A 21,241-nucleotide genomic window follows, 5' to 3' on the forward strand; every position below is an offset into this window, starting at 1 on the left:
TTTCTGAGGACGTATGTACCAAACTACTCGCCAAATACGAGGTCAAGGACAACTTCGCAATATTAGCGCTCCCAAAACTCAACAGAAAGTTCGTTTCTGCATTAACTCCCTCAGTCCTAAAACGCGACGATTACCGCGTGCCTAGGAACAAGTGGGCGCTTGTCTTAACGCCCTTGCATCAGATATGTCTATTCTTCTCAATCAAGATATCACGCAGTCTTCTCATGAGGATACCAAATCAGCCCTAGCTCGCTTCGCAGATAGCATTTGCTTTTTGATCACTATTTCCGTTTGTCTCTGACTCAGAGAACGTTCACCACACCATCCTTAAGTGCCATAGGTAAGAACGCTGCTGAGTCAGCCTCAGTGGATGAATTCCTGTTCAAACAGGATTTTTCTCAAACTCTTAAAGCGGCATAGACATGTCAAAAGGCTGGACGAGAGGCAGTAAAAACAACTTCACTTCCAGGCAATAAAACCCTATAACCTGTCAGACAGCAAACTTTACCACGACAAAACTAGTCGCGCACAACCAAAAAAGTAGTGAGAAAGCAGAAAGCTTCCGTTCATCTATCCTCGGTTTGCAGATCGGGAGCTCCTTATTCCAAGAGCCGTCGTCACGGCTCTCAGTTTCGCTCTCGATCCTGATACCATCGCTAAGCAATGGTCCATCGACAAGTCGTCTACGTAACTTCTTTGAGCAATGGCTATCTATTACTACCGATCCAGTAGTTTTAGCTGCAATTCAGGATTATAGCATACTATTTGATTCATTTCCTCCCCCCTTTCTGCGAGAAATGAAATTCTCGCGGTTTACCGCACTTGCCTGTGATTTAGAAATAGAACATAAGCTCTAAGGAAGCCATCGAATCTGTTGTACTATGTGCTAATTAATTCCTGTCCTCATTTTTTTCTAAACAAACCGTTAGGTGGCAAGCGCTTTATTTTAAACTTAAGGAAGTTAAACAAATACATAGTGCCTCCACTTCAAATTAGAGGACTGGAGAATCGTTATTTGCCTTATGCTACCAGGGACGTACATGGCTACAATCGATCTCGAGGACACATATCTGCTAGTGCCAATTATAAGAGTACATAGAAAATACCTACGTTTTCAATGACGTAACACAACCTATCAATTTACTGCATTACCATTCGGCTTGGCCACAGCCTCGAATATTTTTACAAAAATCGTCCGACTTGTAATATACGCATCTCCGCGGAGAGTTTTCAATCCGTAGTACAGAGCTCATTTACTTGTACATTTCGGTCCGATTTTGTTGTCACTGCCCACTGTCCTCTCACCGCGCGTCGACTCACAAGATACCTATAAACAAAACGCGAGAGGCTTTCATCTTAGGAGCGTCACGCGTACTACACGTATGAGAGAATTGAATCCCCCTAAGTAACATCAAGTAACTAATTGAAATACATTTCTCTTATAAATAATTGTAGATTAATCATTAAAAATCTTTATTATTGTTAATAGTATTTTAGTATATAATTATTCTTATTATATCTTTTAATTATTTATAAGAGAATCATGTAGATGTAAATACTTGGGTTTTGTATTTAATTCTAAAGAGCAGTCTATTGCATCCCACTCCAACACTGAGATATATTATTTCTTCTAACTACAAATACAGCTCATAAAATAACTTGTACTATATAAAAATTTGCTAGCTTTATTGGTTCACTAGTTTCAGTGGCTGCAGCAGTTCAATATGGACTCTTCTATACCAAAAATTTCGAAAGAGAAAAATTTTGTCACTTTCAAAATGCAACAAAGACTACTCGGCAGTTATGAAAATCCCCTTGCATCTGCAGGAAGACTTTAACTGGTGAATTAATATCTTCTCCAATTCAAATCAAGTTAATAGAATTCGCTCAGGCCGTTTTCTCCGTGAAATTTTGTCATGGCCAATAATAAAGAGGCTCGACGAGATTGGGGGACATATTTGGGGAATTTGAGAACCCTATTTGCATCATTTACAGCAAAAACATCAAGCCATGAGTCCGACAATGCTGTGTGGTGGGTGGCAGCAAAGTCAACAATATGAAAAGAAAGACTAGGCATAAGTTCACATAAGTGGCTTCAAAGTTGTTAGTAAAAAAATTACAGTTAAAATCATCCCCAATGATAATGTGTTTGTAAGATGGGAAAAACCGGACAATGTATTGACGAAATCATGTAAAAGAAGATCTTTGGGTCAGAGCGCGCGCGCTCTGACTTGGAATCGCAACACACTCTGACATTGCGTCATGTAGGCGATCGACGACTCGGCCGCCGAGCCATGCACTTTTATCTCTTCGCCACGCGCCGTTTCAATAGAGACAGAAAGTAAACAAAAAAGGATAGACGAAACGCCTAACTTTCAGTTTATTCTCCGTCTCACTCTATCGAAACAGCAGCGGCGGGCTAGTGGGCGAAGAGGCGGGAGAGGTAAAAGCCAAGTGCATTCGACTCACAAATCACTACGGCTCATGAGTCACGATTTTCGCGAGCCGAGTTGGGACAGACCTGTAAGTTTGCAACTTTGTTTTAATTGTATATTTTGTATAGTTGCACGTTATATTTCTAATCTGCATTTGTAAAAAAGGATAAACATATAAAATTATTGCAACGTGATTACATGTAAAATTTGTTATTTTTTACTTTCTTTTTTGAAGTATAGTAGTAGTAGTAGTAGTGCCAGAGGCGTTTATCATGAGCTGGCTGTTTGCAAAAAAAAGTACTAGAAGCGATTGTTATAAACTAGCTAATTTTTAATTTGCTGCCAGAAGCGTGAGTCGTGAGCTGGCTAGTTTTTAAAAATGTGAGAGGTGTAAATCGTGAGCTGGCAAATTTTTAAAAAGTGTCACAGGTGTAATTCGTGAGCTGACTAGTTTTTAAAAAATGTCAGAAGCGTTTATCGTGAGTTGGCTATTTGCAAGAAAAGTGCTAGAGTGATTGTCATGAGCTAGATAATTTTTAATTTGCTGCGTACATTGTAAGTTGGCTAGTTTTAAAAAATGCCAGAGGGGTTTTATTGTGAGTTGGTTATTTGCAAGAAAAGTGCTAGAAGCGATTGTCATAAACTAGCTAATTTTTAATTTGTTGCCAGAAGTGTACATCATGAGTAGCTAGTTTTTAAAAAATGCCAGAAGCATTTTTCGTGAGCTGGCTATTTGCAAGAAAAGTCTAGAAGCGATTGTCATGAGCTAACTAATTTTTATCTTACATTATCCAAAGTATTATCTTAGATTTTTGTAATATAGGTGTATATATATACACTGGCGCAAAAAAACGAGATTTTTGACCAAATTTTTAGGCAATCTTCAAAGTGATGCAACTTTGCGAAAAATCATCCAAATTACATGTACTTTTTTTTTTAATTAAAAGGCAAAGACTCTACTTTGAAAATCTCTAGGCGAAAGTTTGATTTGTTAAGTGCGAACCTTTTGCATCGCATGAAAACCAAACATGTTTTTTTTAGTTGAAAAAAGTAAAAATTTGTTACCATTTTTCACAAATTTTTCGTTAAAATCTGGCTATATATTCTATGAATATTTTTATCGTATGCACATATATAGCGTTTTTGACCGGTTTGGTTTAATCACTCCAAGAGCAATTAATAACGTCATAAGGCCAATCACAGCCATTCTTCTAAAGAAAGGAATATCTGTGATTGGCCAGTTCTAAAGGAAAAGAACCTGAGACGGGTTAACCCAGCACCAGTCGAAAACGTAATGTACGTTCATACACTATTTCAGATATTTTAGGGGACATTTGATGATTCTGTGAATAACATTCTTTTCCCATTACAGATATATGGCAGTTTTAGGATACAAACGAAATATCTCAGAAATATCAAAGATTAGCTGGGAATATTACGTATTTATCAAGACGATTGATTTTTTACAATCAGTATCAGTAAATATCCAATATATTACTTTATTATTGATCTATCTAATTTGGTTTCCTTAAAAGAATTTGTTAATAATTAAATAATTTAAACGTAAATGGAGCAATGGAATTAAAAAGAAGTACATATAAATTCGCGTCAACGTGATTTTAAATCAAGCAGTCAGTGGTCATACAATGGCTTTGAAAATCTTGTGTTTCCTTAGTCTTCTGGCATTCTGTCATGGTATGTGTATTCGAGTAATAATCTTTCAAGTTAATTGGTAATTATTTGTTTAACTACATATATATAATTGTTTTTTATATTATTTATTTATATTCGTATCGTATTACTATTCATATTTATTGATTAAAGTGGCAGTGGTGAAACTTACAATTTTGGACTAGACCACTATTCAATGAGCACAAAATATTTTTTAAACGTTTTTTAAACATTTATTTTTAATTATTTTTACATTATTAGTGTTTATTGTACAAATAATATTTATTTAAAATTTATTAAACATTTGTTTTATATTAATATTTATTTAAAATTTATTAAAGTTTTGTTTTATATTAATTATTTATTCTAAATAATGAATTAAAAAAATATTTATTAAACGTTTATTTAACGTTTATTTAATATTTATAATTCTTTTATTTTTTATTAAAAATAATGATTTAAGAAAATTATTTAAGTAATATTTGTTTAATATTTATGTAATTTTAATGTAATATTTATTACATAAAAAAATTGTTAAAACAATATTTAAAAAAACATGTATTTAATATTGATTTAATATTTATGTTACAAAAATTAATCATTTAAAATAATGATTTAGGATAAATATTTATATAATACTTAATTGATGTGTGTGTGTTTTATAATATTAACTCAACATTTTAATAAATCGTTAAAAATAATATTTACGTAATATTTATTTAATGTTTATGTAATAATTTCATAAATTATTTTACATTTAAAAAGTTTAAAATATTATTTGAAAAAATATTTGACTCTTGGTTAGGAAGCTTCACTAATTATGGAACGTAAATCAAATGTAAAGGAACAGTGAATCTATATAATGAGAGTGTTAAAGCGTATACCCCCTACATCTCCGCATTAATTTTTATAAAGTACACATAAATTAATAGATTTTCGGTAAAAATGCCGAATAGGGGATCATGCCTTAATGATCTTGACCTTGACATATGTTATCAAGATCATGATCCTGAGTAATGTATAAAAGGTTTTAGCCGTCGCTCATTGTTTATTAGAAAGTTATAAACACAAGAAGTTTTATGAATTACATGTAATTTTTCAAAATTATATGTTTATAAGGATTACGTTTTGCACGAAAAGTCGTGAAGTTATATGATATAGAGAATGCATGAGCGGAGGAGGGGCTCTGCTTCTCCCTCTGCACCTCCTCTTGTAATTTTTCCTAACTCTAACCCAACCAATTTTATGTCGCTATTTGGATAATGCGAAAACATTGGAAATGAACAACATGGATCTTGTTTGGCGTGGAAAATTATAAACCCATGTGGTACAGTACAAGCATTTATTAATATTACGGTAAAAGTGACGAATGGATTAGCGATTTTCCACGCCAAACAAAATCCACGCTGTTCGTTTTCCAATGTTTTGTATTATCCAAATAGCAACATAAAATTGTTTAGGTTAGAGTTAGGAAAAATTACGAGAATGGAGCGCAGGGGCAGGGGCGGAACCCCTCTCGTTTTTTTTGCACCTCCCCGTGTGTGTGTTGTTCTATTCTACACAAATACTTTTTAAACTTTTTTTGTTAATAACTTTTTAACAAACAATGACCGCCGATTAAGTTATAAGGAAAGTTACTCAGAGTTGTTCTTGATAATATATGACAAGGTTATTGTCACGGTGTTCTTAAACTAAATAATTACCGATAATTTTATATAAATAACAATTAATACTACTTGTTTGCAGCTAGAGTTCTTCCCACGATCGTAAATGGGAATGATGCTAAACCAGGCGAGATTCCATATCAGGTACACGTTAGTAAACATCAATTTATTATGAAAATAAATAAACACTATTAGAAAAAGTTGCTAATATTTGCACTATTTTGTTTTTGAGCTATATTTCTTAAACAAAAGCTAAAACTAAAACTTTAAAATACTAAATTTATACTAGAAAGCGTCTTCTTTTAGGTAGTATAGCAGTTTTTACTGTCTCGTAATAATTTGCAATAATTAAAGTTTTTGTCCAACTAGTTTTATGTAACTGCTTATTGTTTATTTACACGTAGTTTGAAAAAGACATTTTTTCAAGATTATTACAACAAATATTGTCATATGCATTAGCAGTGGTATGATACTGTAAGAGCGATAATCGTAAAAGCTATTAGCTAAACAGTAAAAACTTTTTTATTTATCTAAATACATCATATTTTGATTAGTATTAATATAACAATTATTAATGTAATAAATGCAATACTTTATTTCTGAAATATTCCATATTAATTTAGAAAATCCGTGTATCAGCGACTTTTTTCTTTATATGAATAACATGTTTGTTGTATATAAATATACAAGTATAAATATTTTTTCCTGTAATTAAAAAACACATGAAACTATTATAATAATTAATAGGATGTGTGATTTTCACAGGTTTCTCTTCAACGAAAATATTATTCTATCCACTTTTGTGGTGGATCAATTCTGAACGATTACTACGTTATTACCGCAGCTCACTGTGTTGATGGGTAATATTATCATTAATGATATTTTTAATAAAATAATTTCCATTTTTTCTTTTTCTTCTCTCTCTCTCTCTCTCTCTCTTTATGTATTTGTGTATCACACTGATATATTTTTTTTCTTATAATTTTCTTACAAATACATTAATGGTAAATATTATTTTCATGTTGTGAGAAATATAATATACTTATTATACACATTTCGATAAAATTTAAGAAATTAAATTTTGTAGTCGAAATGCCAAAGACATAAAAGTTGTTGCTGGCACCATTAACTTAACTCAACCGAAATCAGAGCATAATGTCGTCAGAATTATTATACACGAAGAATATAATGCAAAGAATTCTTGGATTAACGATATTGCTTTACTAAAGGTAAGCATGACATGAATTTTTTTTTTATACAAAAAAATTGAAAACTTAAATCTGTTTACTTTACACAAGAAAATTAGAATTAATAAATATTTTTGCAAATTGCATTATTTTGTAATTAAAAATTATAAATTTTAAGCAGAAACTGCTTTTTAGACGGATAGGTCTTTTGAAAAATTTGAACGTGTTCTCCTGCCACCAAAAGGTTACGTCGTTAAACCTAATGATATTGCTGTTATGTCAGGATGGGGTAGACTTTGGGTAAGTCTTTGGCTTTTTTAACTTTTTGAAAGCGCTTTCTAATAAAATAACCTATAGAAATTTTATGTTCTAAAGCTTTAAGCTTATGTTCTAAAGCTTTAAAGACCATTGAATTTTATTTTTAAAATTAAAAAATTCAAAGTTTAATAGATCAACGGAATAAAAAAAAGATCTGATTATCATGAAACTCGTTGACCTTATATATAATTTAAAAATATAAAAAGTAAAGAAAATAATAGCCTTTGATCAATGAAGCAGAAACCGCTAAAAAAAATGATAAATATTATTTCATAAATGTTATTACTTACCACTTACAAATATTATTACGAAATTATAGGAAGGAGGGCCAACCACTGTTAAATTACAACGAGTCAACATTCTGATCGCTGATCAAATTTACTGCAAATATATATACAATAATATAGGATACAATGTCCATCCCACACAAGTTTGCGCATACGATCCATCAATTGAGAAAGGATCTTGCCAAGTAAGTTTTATTTAAAATTGAAATTTCTATTACATTGATTCATCTTTCTCTATTCAAATTTTTTATTTAATTATTTATAAATTGAGATTTTCTTTAAGTATAATTGAACATTTTAAACCGCAATAAAAAAATTTAATATTTAAAACTGGAAAAAACGCGTTGATTTTTCCAGGGTGATTCTGGTGGTCCATTGACTGTTGATGGAAAACTCGTTGGATTAGTATCCTGGGCGGAAGGTTGCTCCGGAATCAGCTACCCTACCGTCTGCACACGTGTCGCCTCTTATTTGGATTGGATTAATACCCAGCTAGCCAGGCCTGCTAATATCACATATCGTAAAAGCTTTATAGCAAAGATTATTTCAATTTTAAAAACAATTTTAAAACAAGTAACTGCTTTTGCTTTGTTTTTTAAAAATTTTTACCCTGTTACTTGCATAAAATATGCGTCGTACTATTTATAACAAGCGAAAACTAAGCTTAATGCGAACATACCTTGTCGTAATTTTGCTGTAAAGGTTTCCCCGAGTTTGTGCAAAGTTTGCGTTATTCGCGCAAAGTTTGCGTTATTTTGCTAGCTGGATGGTCATGCAGTTTAAATCAATCCCACCTGCTGCCAATTATAATTTGTACTCTATTTTACGTTCTGTATAATTTTCTAATTATTGGTTCATGAAACTAAAGAAGCAAGAAAATGAAAGAAACTAAAAAAGATGAAAACGATCTAGAATTGTACATATATGTGAATAAATGAATTGAATTTTTAATTGCAACTGTATTTTTTGCACCAGTCCAAGATATTTTGTGGCCAATCTCAAATTTTATACAACTTGTCAATATTTTAAACACTATTTTTTGTACAGTGTTTCCATCGAAAAAAGTAATTGCTGGGACTATTTATTATTAAGAGCAAAGTTCGTATTGTTCGACGCGTATACTCTATTGCGTATACTCTTGTATTGCTTACGTTTGTATATTGTAAAATACATTCTTATTGTAAGAGAGAATTGTAAAATCAAGCGAGTTCGCTAGAGCGAAGCTCGATTGAAATTATGCGTGGGTGTTTTGTCCGGACGGATACCTATAATTATGTAGATGTTCAGAGTATGATTTGCACGAGTCAAACCCGAGAGATTGATTTGATATTCTTCTTGCGTGTAACGTTAGACTAACTTTAAACTTAGGTTCTAAGTATTGCTTTACTAAAATCCTCAGGATTAACGATAGGCCGGTTGTAAAATTAGGCGAAGACTCGCGACTGACCTGACCAGTTATTTGTGATCCGATCCTTATGCAACTGGTGTCAAAATTTTGCATTTTTTCGGGGACGGCTACTATAGGCTTGAATTTGTCAAAAACACGTTGTTTCAAAACAATAGGCCAAAATATATGTATGAATGTTTGAAGTGTGTATGCCCGCGAAATACTCATTTGTGGTCCGATCCTCTTGCAACTGGTGTCAAAATTTAGCATTTTTTTCAGGGAAGGCTACTAGGGGCATGAATTTAAAAAAAAAAGGTGTTACAAATTAGGATTTAACATATACACCAATATAGTTTTTAGGGAGTGTTGTTTTAGGAGAACGGATTCTTTCTAAAAAAGGGCATGGCATCGATACTCGCATCTCTCGAAGTATTGTTGTCGCTTTTTCGCGATGCCGATTAAACGTGTGTGAAGTTAGCATCTCAAAGTTTAGCATCTCATAAAAATACTGCAAAATTACTTGCATCCAGCATAGTTCTACAGTTCTTGATAGGTTTCAACAATAGTTCCGTTGAATTATCTATTTTAATTAAATTTTTATATATGAGATGCTAACTTCCAAAATCACATAATAGCATCTCACCGTATTTCGAATATACGACCACAGAAAAGACTAAATGTATCGTTTAGACTTAGAGACGTCCTATCAATAGTTCTGATGATTAAATTAATGAAAAAATAATTTTTTGTTACAAAACATATATATATATATGCGTGTACGTCTGCGCACGTGGATTTAGTGTAACTAGCATCTCAGATAGACAAAATTAATTAATTTAAAAATTTTAAAAATATTTTTCAACAACTATCTAGATGGAAAACTTATATTTATAGGTCTAGACATGAGATACTGGTTGAATATTGACAGTTCTATTTATTTTAATGCAGTTCTCATATAGTTCCGGACGCGTACAATAATTTTCTAAAAAGTTCCGGTGATATAATTAATTAAAACATTGTTTAAACAATTATTTTGCCCGGAAAACTTGAATTTTGAGGGCTAGTCGTGAGATGCTGGTCGAATATCGACATTTCTATTTCTTTTAACGCATTTCTCATATAGTTCCGGACGCGTACAATAAGTTTCTAAAGAGTTCCGGTGATATAATTAATTGAAACATTTTTTAAACATATTGTGGTCGTATATTCAAAATACGGTGAGGTGCTATTATGTGATTTTGGAAGTTAGCATCTCATTTATAAAAATTTATTTAAAATACGTAATTCAACGTAACTATTGTTGAAACTTATCAAGAACTGTAGAACTATGCTGGATGCAAGTAATTCTGCAATATTTTTTGAGATGCTAAACTTTGAGATGCTAACTTCACACACGTTTAATCGGCATCGCGGAAAAGCGACAACAATACTTCGAGAGATGCGAGTATCGATGCCATGCCCTTTTTTAGAAAGGATAATTATTATTGCAATTATTATTTTTAAAAAGTAAAGAACTAAATAGCGCGCGCGTAGCGCGCGCCTGTGTTGTTCTAGTGCATACAAAAAAAAGCATACGCACACACAAACACAAACACACAAATAAACACACATAGACATAGTTTAATTGAATTTAGCATTTTGAAAATTAGATGTGTGAGATAAAGGTTTAACTATTGAATATATAATAGTTATTTATATAACACAAACAAACAAACAAACACACATAAAAAAAGTTTTATTGAATTTATGATTTTGAGAATTAGATGTGTGAGAAAAAGGCTTAATTATTTAATATAGTTATTGATAGACAAAAATAAAAAAAAAATAGATTAAGTGAATTAGTAGATAGTTTAATATGTTTAATGTCATTTTGGAAAGAATTGAATTTGATTTTTAAGAAAGTAAATTTTTAGAAATATTTAGAATGGAAGAGAGGAAATCAAGCACAGTTTTAGAAAGTAAGAAAGATTTAGGGAATCTTTTTAATGGATGTTTTGGAAAAAAACATGAAAAAAAAGGTACATTCATACGCATATTTTTGCTATTATTTTTGTAACACTGTTTGTTTTCAAAAAATTCAAGCCCATAGTAGCCATCTCCGGAAAAAATGCTAAATGAGACCAATTGCAAGAGAAAGGGACCAGAAATGACGGAGTAGTTCATGGGCATACAGACTTCAGTCATCCATGAGAAATTTAAAAAAGGTAAAATTATTTTTTTTAAGTGTTTTCTTAAAGAATATTTTTAAAAATATAAATTGTGAAGATTTAAAAAAAAGAAAGTAAATTAAAAAAAATAAAATTATTTTTTAAATAATCAATTTAAAAAAACTTTTATTAAAAAAAAGATGTTTCAAAATGCATAATATTTTAGTCTCACACAACCCAGTCGTACGGCAAACGAGACAGGTGTGCGTAAATGCATTTTTCCCTAAAAAAAGGCCAGGAAAAGAATTAAGAGCTTTTGAGCCCGCGTAAAGCGCGGGTGAAAGAGCTAGTTTTTTAACATTACAAAAAGTGCTTAAACGGGCTTGATTAAATAATTAAAATCAACCAACGGAATTATAGTGAAGCAAAATGGCGTGCCTGGGTTGTTAAAACGCAAAACCCATCAATGTTATACAATATAAAAATTAGTTGTACAAATAAAATAATGAAAAAGATAATAATCTATCAAAAACTTTACAAAGATAAAAAAGATATGTCAAATACATAAACGCATTCAAAAATGGTACAAGATCAATACAATTAGCCAAGTATATTTGAAAAAAAGACTTAGAAAAATCCTATAAAATCTATTAAAAAATTGTTTAAAAAAAAATGTTACCAATAATAATAGAAAGTAAAGCAAAAACTGATAAATAGTAAAACAAAACTCAAGCCACGTTAATATTCTTGCATATTGTATATTTATTGATATCAATAACATAGTCTTGGAAATATAGAAAAAATGACCAAGTTTTTGTTATAATCCCGTTGGTTAATCTTAATCATTTAATTATCAAGCCCGTTTAAACGCTTTTTTATACACGGAGAGAATTTTCTCTTAAAATTTATCCTCAAAATCTGGTAATTGTGGAATAATGTGTAACCTCGAGGAATTTTACTATAATGTTTAGTACAATTTACTAAAAATATAGTAAATTTTACTAAAAAGTATAGTAAAATTTCTCGAGGTCACACATTATCCCACAATTATCAAATTTTGAGGGTAAATTTTAAAAGGAAATTCTCTCCGTGTATTGAAAAGTAATAATAAATAAATTTTTTATAAATATCTGTTTTTATAGTTGGCGCATTTACTTCATATCATTATTTTTGTAGAAAAAACAAATTTTTGTCTTTTATTTATGGTATTTTCCTTAAAGAAGTACACACACTTGGCGCCCTTTTTTTAACTGTCTTAAAAAAAGTAATTTTGTTTGAATTATTATATCGATAAGAACTGTATCAGAAGAATTGTGATACTTCTTTTAATAATGATTTAATCGTATTAAAGAGTCGTGAAAAATTTATCACACGAGATAAGAGATTATGGGAAAATCCAAATCCGTCATCAAGAGATACGGTAGAATGTCTTGCGCTAATTCATATTAATAAAGTTCACATGGCACGGCGACAAAATGTCCGTGATTATATTCATTTTTTAATTGTATATCTGACTAATTTTATAATTAATATGTTGTGTTTCTGTTGTCTAAATTTATAAATTAAGATTATATATTTATTTCCGATTATTAATTACAAATTTATAATTAATAACAATCACAGCTACATTCAAAAATACTTAAATGTTTGTACGAGTAAAAATGTTTACGAGAAAAAAATATGAAAAAAGTATTTAAATATTGTATTTTTATTTAATGTGCAGTATATGTTGTTTTATCAAAAAAACGGAAAAGTTTACAATACAAAAATATAAAAAAAAGTAAACTAAGAAATAAATCCTTTTATATATAAATTTTTTTATTATAATTTAAAAATATTTTAGTACTTTTTAAAAATATTAATAACATACACTTATAAGTATAATACTTATTCTAGTAATAAATATATATCTGATTTTATAAAATCAATATCATTTATTTAATTCAATTTGGCCTTATCTTATTTTAATATTTATTTATATTATTGCACTCACACACTTAATCTCGTGCGATGATCGTTGACGAATATTCACGAAAAATATTTAGATAATTTTTTGAATAGAAACTTTAATGCTCATATGTAAATATCTTATGTCTTGTCAAACTTGAAACAATGACTGTTTAAGGTTACTAATTTTTTTTGTTTTAATGATCAGATTTACATTTTTTGTGTTATACAAAACAAATTTTTCTATTGAACATGGTTTGTTACTTTTTGAATGGATTTTTATTAATTTTTCTTAGTGCACTAACTAATATATTAGTAATAATAAATTTTATTTGTTTATTATACAGGAATATTTAAAAGATTACAAATTATTAATCCTGAAACTATCATAGAAAAAATATATCAGACAAAAGTTGTATAGTCTAAAAGAGGATTGAAAGGAAAACGGTTTAAAATCATAATTATGAAGGTACTACTGTTTCTTAGAAAGTAAAATTATATTTATAATTTCTATAGCACAATTATATTTAACATTTCAAAGAATTCCAAAAATATTATTATGACGTAAATTTCATATAATAAAGATTAGATTACAGATTAGTTAAAGAGTGATTGCAGTCGTTCTTGAGACACATGACGTAGACATGAGATTTAAATAGCTAGATTATACAGCTAGCTATATTTCATTGATTTCTACTTATATCAATCATTTTTACTACAATTTTAATCTTTGATTTTTTACAGCATTTAAATTACTTTATTAAAATTTTAATTTCATATGAATTTTGCTTTTAATCGGTTAATTTTATTATAAAAATTGTATATCTGATCCTGGGTTTGACTTAACAATTTTCAAGATCATGTTGACGTATATTTTAAATATTATAATTTATATCTATTGTTTGATTCTTGATGACGTCTTGTTGTCTTTATATTGCTATTTTTTTGTTTCTCTCAGTACACATTTTGTGACATATGTAAATGTATAACGTTTGTGCTATTATATTTACCATATAAAATTACGATTTAATTTATATATAATGCATGTTGATATTATAATGCTGATAAAGACTAATAAAGGAAAAACTTGAAGAAATGTAAAAATTTAAAAAATTATAAAACTTTAATAATATAGTATTTCTTGATATATAATGAATTATTTTTCTTGTTCTAATTCAACAACCTTTAGAGGTTGTCTAATAAGGTCAATCCTTAAAAAATTTTATTTTTGTTTTATTATTCGCTAACAAAAAAAGATAGAATAAAATTAGAGGAAAGATATTTCTTCTAATAAAATTTATTGATTAGAAGATTAAGCAAAACATAATTGTTAAATAATAAAACAGAAAGTAACACTTAACGTTCGTAAGACAGAAGGGATCGAGATAAACATAAAAGTTCAATATTGTCTTGGGTTAGGTCCACCAATAATCAAGATATTAAGTATGGAATCGGCAAATAATTTAATTAATTTCTATCGTAATTGTGAACAGTAAATTAATGAAAGCTTATCATACATTCACGATAGATTTTCTTTTCCGTGTTATGGCTCGAGTGGATCGAGCTCTTCTCTCGGCACGCTCTCATTCGCATATTTTGAAAAATTAATACCTTGATTATTGGTGGACCTAACCCAAGACCTAACTCAAAACTTAACTTAAGACAATATTGAACTTTTATGTTTATCTCAATCTCTTTTATCCTTTTACGAGTGTTGACCGTATGTTTTGGGACATCCTGTGTATTACCCAATCCTGCACTTGTGATGTATAAAGATTTTCACACTCTCTATTCGTGAAATTATGTGTAGAAATTTCTCTCCGTGTTATATATGGGATATTTACATATTATATATATTTTTTTTAATTACAAATATATATTAATATTTATATCTAATTTTTTGTATAATAGTATTGTTAAACATATTTTAAACAAAAAATTATTTAACAAATAAGTTATTTAAAAACTATATATAATTAGAAATATAACGTTATAATTAAATAAGTGTAATTATTTATACCGTTAGCTTCAATAAAAAGAGATAATGAAATCGCGAACCAAATCAGAAATATTTTGAATAAAATTCTAGTGACACAATATCACATATTTATCAGGATGATTGATTTTTTACAATCTGTATCAGTAAAATATACTACTTCATTATTGATCTATCTAATCTGGTTTTCTTAAGAAAATTTGTTGATAATTAAATAACTTATACATAAGTGGGGCAATGGAATTAAAAACAGGTACATATAAATTCGCGTCAACGTGATTTCAAATCAGGCTTCGGTCAGTGATCACACAATGGCTTTGAAAATCTTGTGTTTCCTCAGTCTTCTGGCGTTCTGTCATGGTGTGTGTATTTGAGTAATAATCTTTCAGGTTAATTGATAATTATTTGTTTAACTACATATATGTGATTGTGTTTGATATTATTTATTTATATTTGTACTGTATTTCTATTTATATTTACTAATTAAAGTGGCAGTAGTGAAACTTATAATTTTGGATTAGACCACTACGCTTTGATTTGTGTAATTTGAATTGCATTTTGATATTGTTAGTGCTAAAAGTCTATAAAAAATAATTCACATTACATGTACTATAAATTTTCACTGCCGACAGTGAATTTTGAAACGCAATCTTGTTGTTACCACTTAAAAAAAATTTTGTTAGGCTAAATAATAACTTGAAAGTTGAAGTTAAATGCAACACTTTATTTTCGTTACTATTTCACATTATCTTAAATAATTTAAAAAGATTACACTTTTTTTAAGACAAAGATAATATATATTCTAATAATCTAAATAAAAATATAGCTATTTTTTGTCTAGATAGTTATCTAGATAATTTTATAAAGATCAATAAATACTACTTATTTGCAGCTGGAGTTCTTCCGTTCTTTGATCCCAGGATCGTGAATGGGGAAGATGCTAAACCAGGCGAGATTCCATATCAGGTACACGTCACTAAATTAAGAATATAAATAGATATTTTTAAAGAAAGGTCGCTAATACTAAAATAAAAGCTAAAGGTAAAACTTTAAAAACACTAAATTTAAACTAGAAAGTATCTTCTTTCAGGTAGTATAGCAGTTTTTATATTGTTTCGTATTTTGCAATAATTAAAGTTTTTGTAAAGCCAGTTTTATCCCAGATAACAAATCGTGGAGAAATGGCATTTTCACGTTCACTCCAGGACGTGGAGAACAACATAATTGATCAATTTTTAATCAAACATGACCTTAAGAAAAGTAAAACACCATACTAATTCTTAGTTATTGGGACATCAATACATGGGATCTGAAATTTGAATTATCAATGATCAATTATAGACCCTATAAGCAGATACATCTGGAACAATTATTGCTTTAAAACATAAAGTAACTTTTTTCTCAAATGCACGTAAGAATTTATATAAAAAACGAAAAAAAATTTTAATTTGTAAATTATATTAAATTTTTTTTTGTTTTTTATATAAAATTCTTATGTTACCGCCTGTACTTTAATTGTGAAAAAAGATTTTTAATTTTGTAAATACAATTAAAAGATTAGTGATTTGAAAATAATCAAAGTAATCGGTAGAACAGTTTTAGGATCCCCTTAAATTATCATTTCTAGATCAATTATAAACCATTATTATATAATTATTATTTAATTATTGCAACAAATATTTTTATATACATTAGCAGTTGGATTGGCATGACACCCATCTGGATAAAAATGTAAATCGGATATCATAAAAGCTATTATCTAAACAGTAAAGACTTTTTTATTTTTCTAAATACATCATATTTTTATTAGTATTTAGAGTTGGGAAAATTACTTTTTAAAAGTGATGCGTTACCATTATCGTTACTTTCGGTAAAAAGTAACTCATTATCGTTACTCATTACTGATAGTAAAAAGTAACGCGTTGCCGTTACTTGAAAGTAACGCTGAAAATATCATTACTTTACGTTATTTTTTTAAAATTCTACGATAGGATGCTTTGAGAAAGGATGTAAATTGAAGATAAAGTAGAGTGATATTTATCTCCAAATATTTTTAGAGTTGAGTAGTAATTAGTTAAAAAGTTGAAAATTAATTATAAAATTAAAAAGTTAATAACTTTTAATTTAGTTACGTTAATTTTAAATAATTTAACTTTAACAAATTATTTTTAAAACGTATAAAGTTTAACTTTTATTAACATTTTTTCTAAATAAAAAATTTTATCTAGGCAAGAAAAAAATTATAAAATAAAAATACATTTCTGCATAAAATTTCTTTGGGTTATCTCATATAATTAATATTATAACTTAATTTACAAATAAAATATTAAATATATTTGGTGATCAATACTGTAATTATATTATTAATTTGATTTCAATAAATTGTATGGCTTTTAATTAAATATAAATAAAGCTTCTTAAAATTAACTTTTACTTTCACTTGAGTTAAATTAATCTTAACGTAATTTTAACTGAGCTAATTTTTTATTGATGTAACTTTTAATTTAACTGAATTAATTTTATAATCCATTAACTTTAAATTAATAATTTAGTAAAAAATATATTAACCAACCCTGAATATTTTTATTAATATTTCATAATTAATTTTTTTGCAGTTTTTTGTGCCTAATGTCATAACTATCGACTATTTTATCCACAGCTTCACAATAACATACTAAATGTACCAATCGAAGCAAAGCATTTTTATTGTGTCACTGAATATTAAGGCTGTGTTTCAATGTTCACTGTCAGTGCTGAAAATATATATGAGGTATATAAGAGCCATTGCTCGTACATTTTCATAACCGCGGTCATAAGAAATTAAACAACGCGATGGTTCAATTCGGCTGAACTATAAGCAATACGATTAGATGAAATCTTACAGTTATGTAAATGCACATGTAATGGTTATAACGTAAACTATATATTTTCAATACTAGTAGTGAATATTGGAACGCAGCCTAAAAAATAACAATAAAATAACGATCAATTTACCGTTACAAGAGAAAATGTAACGTCGTTACTTTTTACAAATAAAAATAAGTACCAGCGTTACTAAATCGTTGTCGAAAAAAAGTAACGGTAACAGTAACGACATTACAAATAACGCGTTACTTCCTAATCCTGTTAATATTAATATAATTAATAAATTTAACGGACTTACCTTAAGTGAAGTTCGATTATAATTATTCTGTCTCGTCCGGATGGATATAATATATCCATCCAAACAAAATGTTGCATAATAATTATTAGCGTAATAAATGCAATATTTAATTTTTGAGATATTCCATATATATTAATTTAGAAGATTTATCAGACTTTCCTCTTTATATAACTTGTTCGTATATAAATATACAAATATAAATATTTTTTACTGTGATTAAAAAACATATAAAACTATTACAATAAATAATAGAATGTGTGATTTTTACAGGTTTCCCTTCAACAAAAATATTCTTCCTTCCACTTTTGTGGTGGATCAGTCTTGAATAATTACTACGTTATTACCGCAGCTCACTGTGTTGAGAAGTAATATCATTAATAATATTTTCAATAAAATAATTTACATTTTTCTCTCTTTATTTTTCTTCTTCTTCTTCTCTCTCTCTCTCTCTCTCTCTCTCTCTCTCTTTCTCTCTATTTTTGTGATGTAACTATGTATATGATGTAATTATTTTTGTGATGTAACAAATATAATATGCTCATTATACATTTCAATAAAATTTAAAAAATTTTGTAGTCAAAATGCCAGAGATATAAAAGTTGTTGCTGGCACCATTAACTTAACTGACCCGAAATCGGAGCATAATGTTGTCAAAATTACTGTACACAAAGAATATGATCCAAGTAATTCTTATATTAACGATATTGCTTTACTAAAGGTAAGCATGACATAAATTTTCTTTTTATACAAAAAATTGAAAACTTAAATCTGTTTCTTTTGACACAAAAAAAATTAGGATTAACAAACTGCATCTTATTGTAATTGAAAATTTCAAGCAGAAACTGTTTTTTAGGTGGATAGGTCTCTTGAAAGATTTGAACATGTTCCCCTGCTACCAAAAGGTGATGTCGTTAAACCTAATGATATTGCTGTTGTGTCAGGATGGGGCAGGCTTTGGGTAAATTTTTGGTCTTTTTAATTCTTTGGAGGCGCTCTCTAACAAAATAACCTATAAAAACTTTATGTTCTACAAGTTTTAAAGACCGCTGAATTTTATTTTCAGAATTTGAAAATTCAAAATTCAATAGATCAAGGATAGAATAAAGAAAGATCTGATTATCATAAAAATCGTTTATAATAATTAAATATACACCGACCAAAAAAAATTAAGACAAAATTTTGATCGAATTTTCAGGCAATCTTTAAAGTGATGCAACTTTGAGAAAAATCATACAAATTATATAAACTTTTTTTTTTAATTAAAGAGCAAAGGCTCTACTTTAAGAATCCCTAGGCAGAAGTTTGTTAAGTGTAACCCTTTTGTATAACATGAAAACCAAACTTTTTTTTTTTTTATTAAAAAAGTAAAAGTTTTTTATCATTTTTCACAAGTTTCTTGTTAAAATCTTGCTAATATTAATCAAGATTCTTAAAGTTCATTCTTTTCTAAGCAATTAAAAAAAACATGTCAATACGATGTTTTTTGTTGATTGCACACGAGTTTGAAATTTGTACTGCATTTTAGGGTATTTTAGCGAATAAATAGGGTATTTTTTGAATATCATGAATTTTGAGTATCAATATGATATTGTACATTGATTTTATTTGTGTTTAACTCAATCATATTGCCGTCATCAGTGAGCACCACGTGGAGGTTGACGATCGGATTTTGCACATTATGTGGCTCTGAAATTCATCGATGGAAATTTGCACTTACTGATTTGAATATGGATAGCTGACGCGCCAATTTTACTGAAGTCAACAGAAGATTCGCCGTTTTAGCAGCCTGCTCAGATCATACCAGAGAGAAGAAGATAGAATAGAGCGCGGGAGCCACCTAAAAGAGCATCAGGCAATTAGAAAGAGACAAAAAAGTTGAAGTGATCTGGCTGTCCTTGTCTTAGCGCATGCCCAGAGAAGAGCGTATAGTGTCCGGGGCCATTCTATTAGCCTAAAATATTAAAATCTGTGCATTGCACATACGTGAATAGACAACGACAGCCACGTTATTTGGATTTCTGTCTCTTTCTAATAGTCTGATGTTTCTACTTACACAATTATTTATGGCTCCCGCGCTCTATTCTATCTTCTTTCTGGATCACACATAAATATACACATACTCATACATAAAAAATAAAAATTTAAATTTTATTTAAAAAATTGGCCCTTTTCATATAATGTGTAAAATCTGATCTTCAATCTCCACATGGTACACATTGGGTCACTCTGATGACGGCGGTATGATTGAGTTAAACACGAATAAAATTAACGTGCAATATCATATTAAATACGTTTCAAACGACAAACTAATGTCATCTGCATTTTATAAAAATTCACATTTTGGAGTGCTAACCTTACAGAGCTTACGTTTTATGGTATCCAAAAATACTGTATTTATTTGCTAAAATACCCTAAAATGCAATACAAATTTTAAACTTGTGTATAATTAACAAAGAACATTGTATTGACATGTTTTTTTTTAATTGCTTAGAAAAGAGTAAATTTTAAGAATCTAAATTAATATTAAGAATCTAAATTAATATTAAAAAATTTAACGAGAAACTTGTAAAAAATGATAACAAACTTTTACTTTTTTTAATGAAAAAGAATGTGTTTGGTTTTTATGAGATACAAAAAGGTTATACTTAACAAATCAAACTTTTGCCTAGGGATTCTTAAAGTAGAATCTTTGCTCTTTAATTTAAAAAAAAGTTTATATGATTTAGATGATTTTTCTCAAAGTTACATCACTTTGAAAATTGCCTAAAAATTCCGTCAAAATTTTTGTTTTGTTTATTTTGCGCCAGTGTAATTTACAAATGTAAAAAGTAAAAAAAATAATGACCTTTGATCAACAAAGCAGAAACTTGTGCAATCATAAATATTTTTCGATAAATGTTATTACTTACTACTTACAAATATTATTACGAAATTATAGCAAGGGGGACCAACCACTGTTAAGTTACAACGAGTCAACATTCTGATCGGTGATCAGAGCTATTGTAAATATATGTACAACCGTATAGGATACAATGTCTA

At 28.8% G+C, this 21,241-nt stretch overlaps 2 protein-coding genes across 3 annotated transcripts in view; both read left to right on the top strand.

Annotated features, from left to right (window-relative positions):
• The first annotated feature begins 1,529 nt into the window (after positions 1 to 1,529).
• Positions 1,530 to 8,485, top strand: LOC105832053 (chymotrypsin-2-like). 2 transcript variants are annotated; one of them, XM_012672662.3, is made up of 8 exons: positions 1,530 to 2,523; positions 3,808 to 4,130; positions 5,853 to 5,914; positions 6,536 to 6,630; positions 6,858 to 6,999; positions 7,153 to 7,257; positions 7,595 to 7,747; positions 7,920 to 8,485. In XM_012672662.3, the coding sequence occupies exons 2-8, from the start codon at positions 4,082 to 4,084 to the stop codon at positions 8,208 to 8,210; spliced, it is 897 nt and encodes a 298-aa protein (XP_012528116.1). In that variant the 5' UTR covers positions 1,530 to 2,523; positions 3,808 to 4,081; the 3' UTR covers positions 8,211 to 8,485. The 2 variants fall into 2 exon arrangements, with proteins under 2 accessions (XP_012528116.1, XP_036138261.1); XM_036282368.1 differs by lacking the exon at positions 1,530 to 2,523 and adding an exon at positions 3,530 to 3,731.
• Positions 8,486 to 15,295: 6,810 nt separating this feature from the next.
• Positions 15,296 to 21,241, top strand: part of LOC118644449 (mite allergen Der f 3-like) — an 8,158-nt gene continuing 2,212 nt past the window's right edge. Inside the window, exons 1-6 of the mRNA XM_036283036.1 lie at positions 15,296 to 15,399; positions 15,932 to 16,005; positions 18,473 to 18,567; positions 18,779 to 18,920; positions 19,056 to 19,160; positions 21,141 to 21,236. Coding sequence (XP_036138929.1) covers positions 15,351 to 15,399; positions 15,932 to 16,005; positions 18,473 to 18,567; positions 18,779 to 18,920; positions 19,056 to 19,160; positions 21,141 to 21,236 — 561 coding nt within the window. The 5' untranslated portion in view covers positions 15,296 to 15,350. The remainder of the gene's footprint in view (positions 15,400 to 15,931; positions 16,006 to 18,472; positions 18,568 to 18,778; positions 18,921 to 19,055; positions 19,161 to 21,140; positions 21,237 to 21,241) is intronic.

The sequence above is a fragment of the Monomorium pharaonis genome, chromosome 2 (assembly GCF_013373865.1).
Source record: "Monomorium pharaonis isolate MP-MQ-018 chromosome 2, ASM1337386v2, whole genome shotgun sequence".
NCBI classification, from domain to species: Eukaryota; Metazoa; Arthropoda; class Insecta; order Hymenoptera; family Formicidae; genus Monomorium; species Monomorium pharaonis.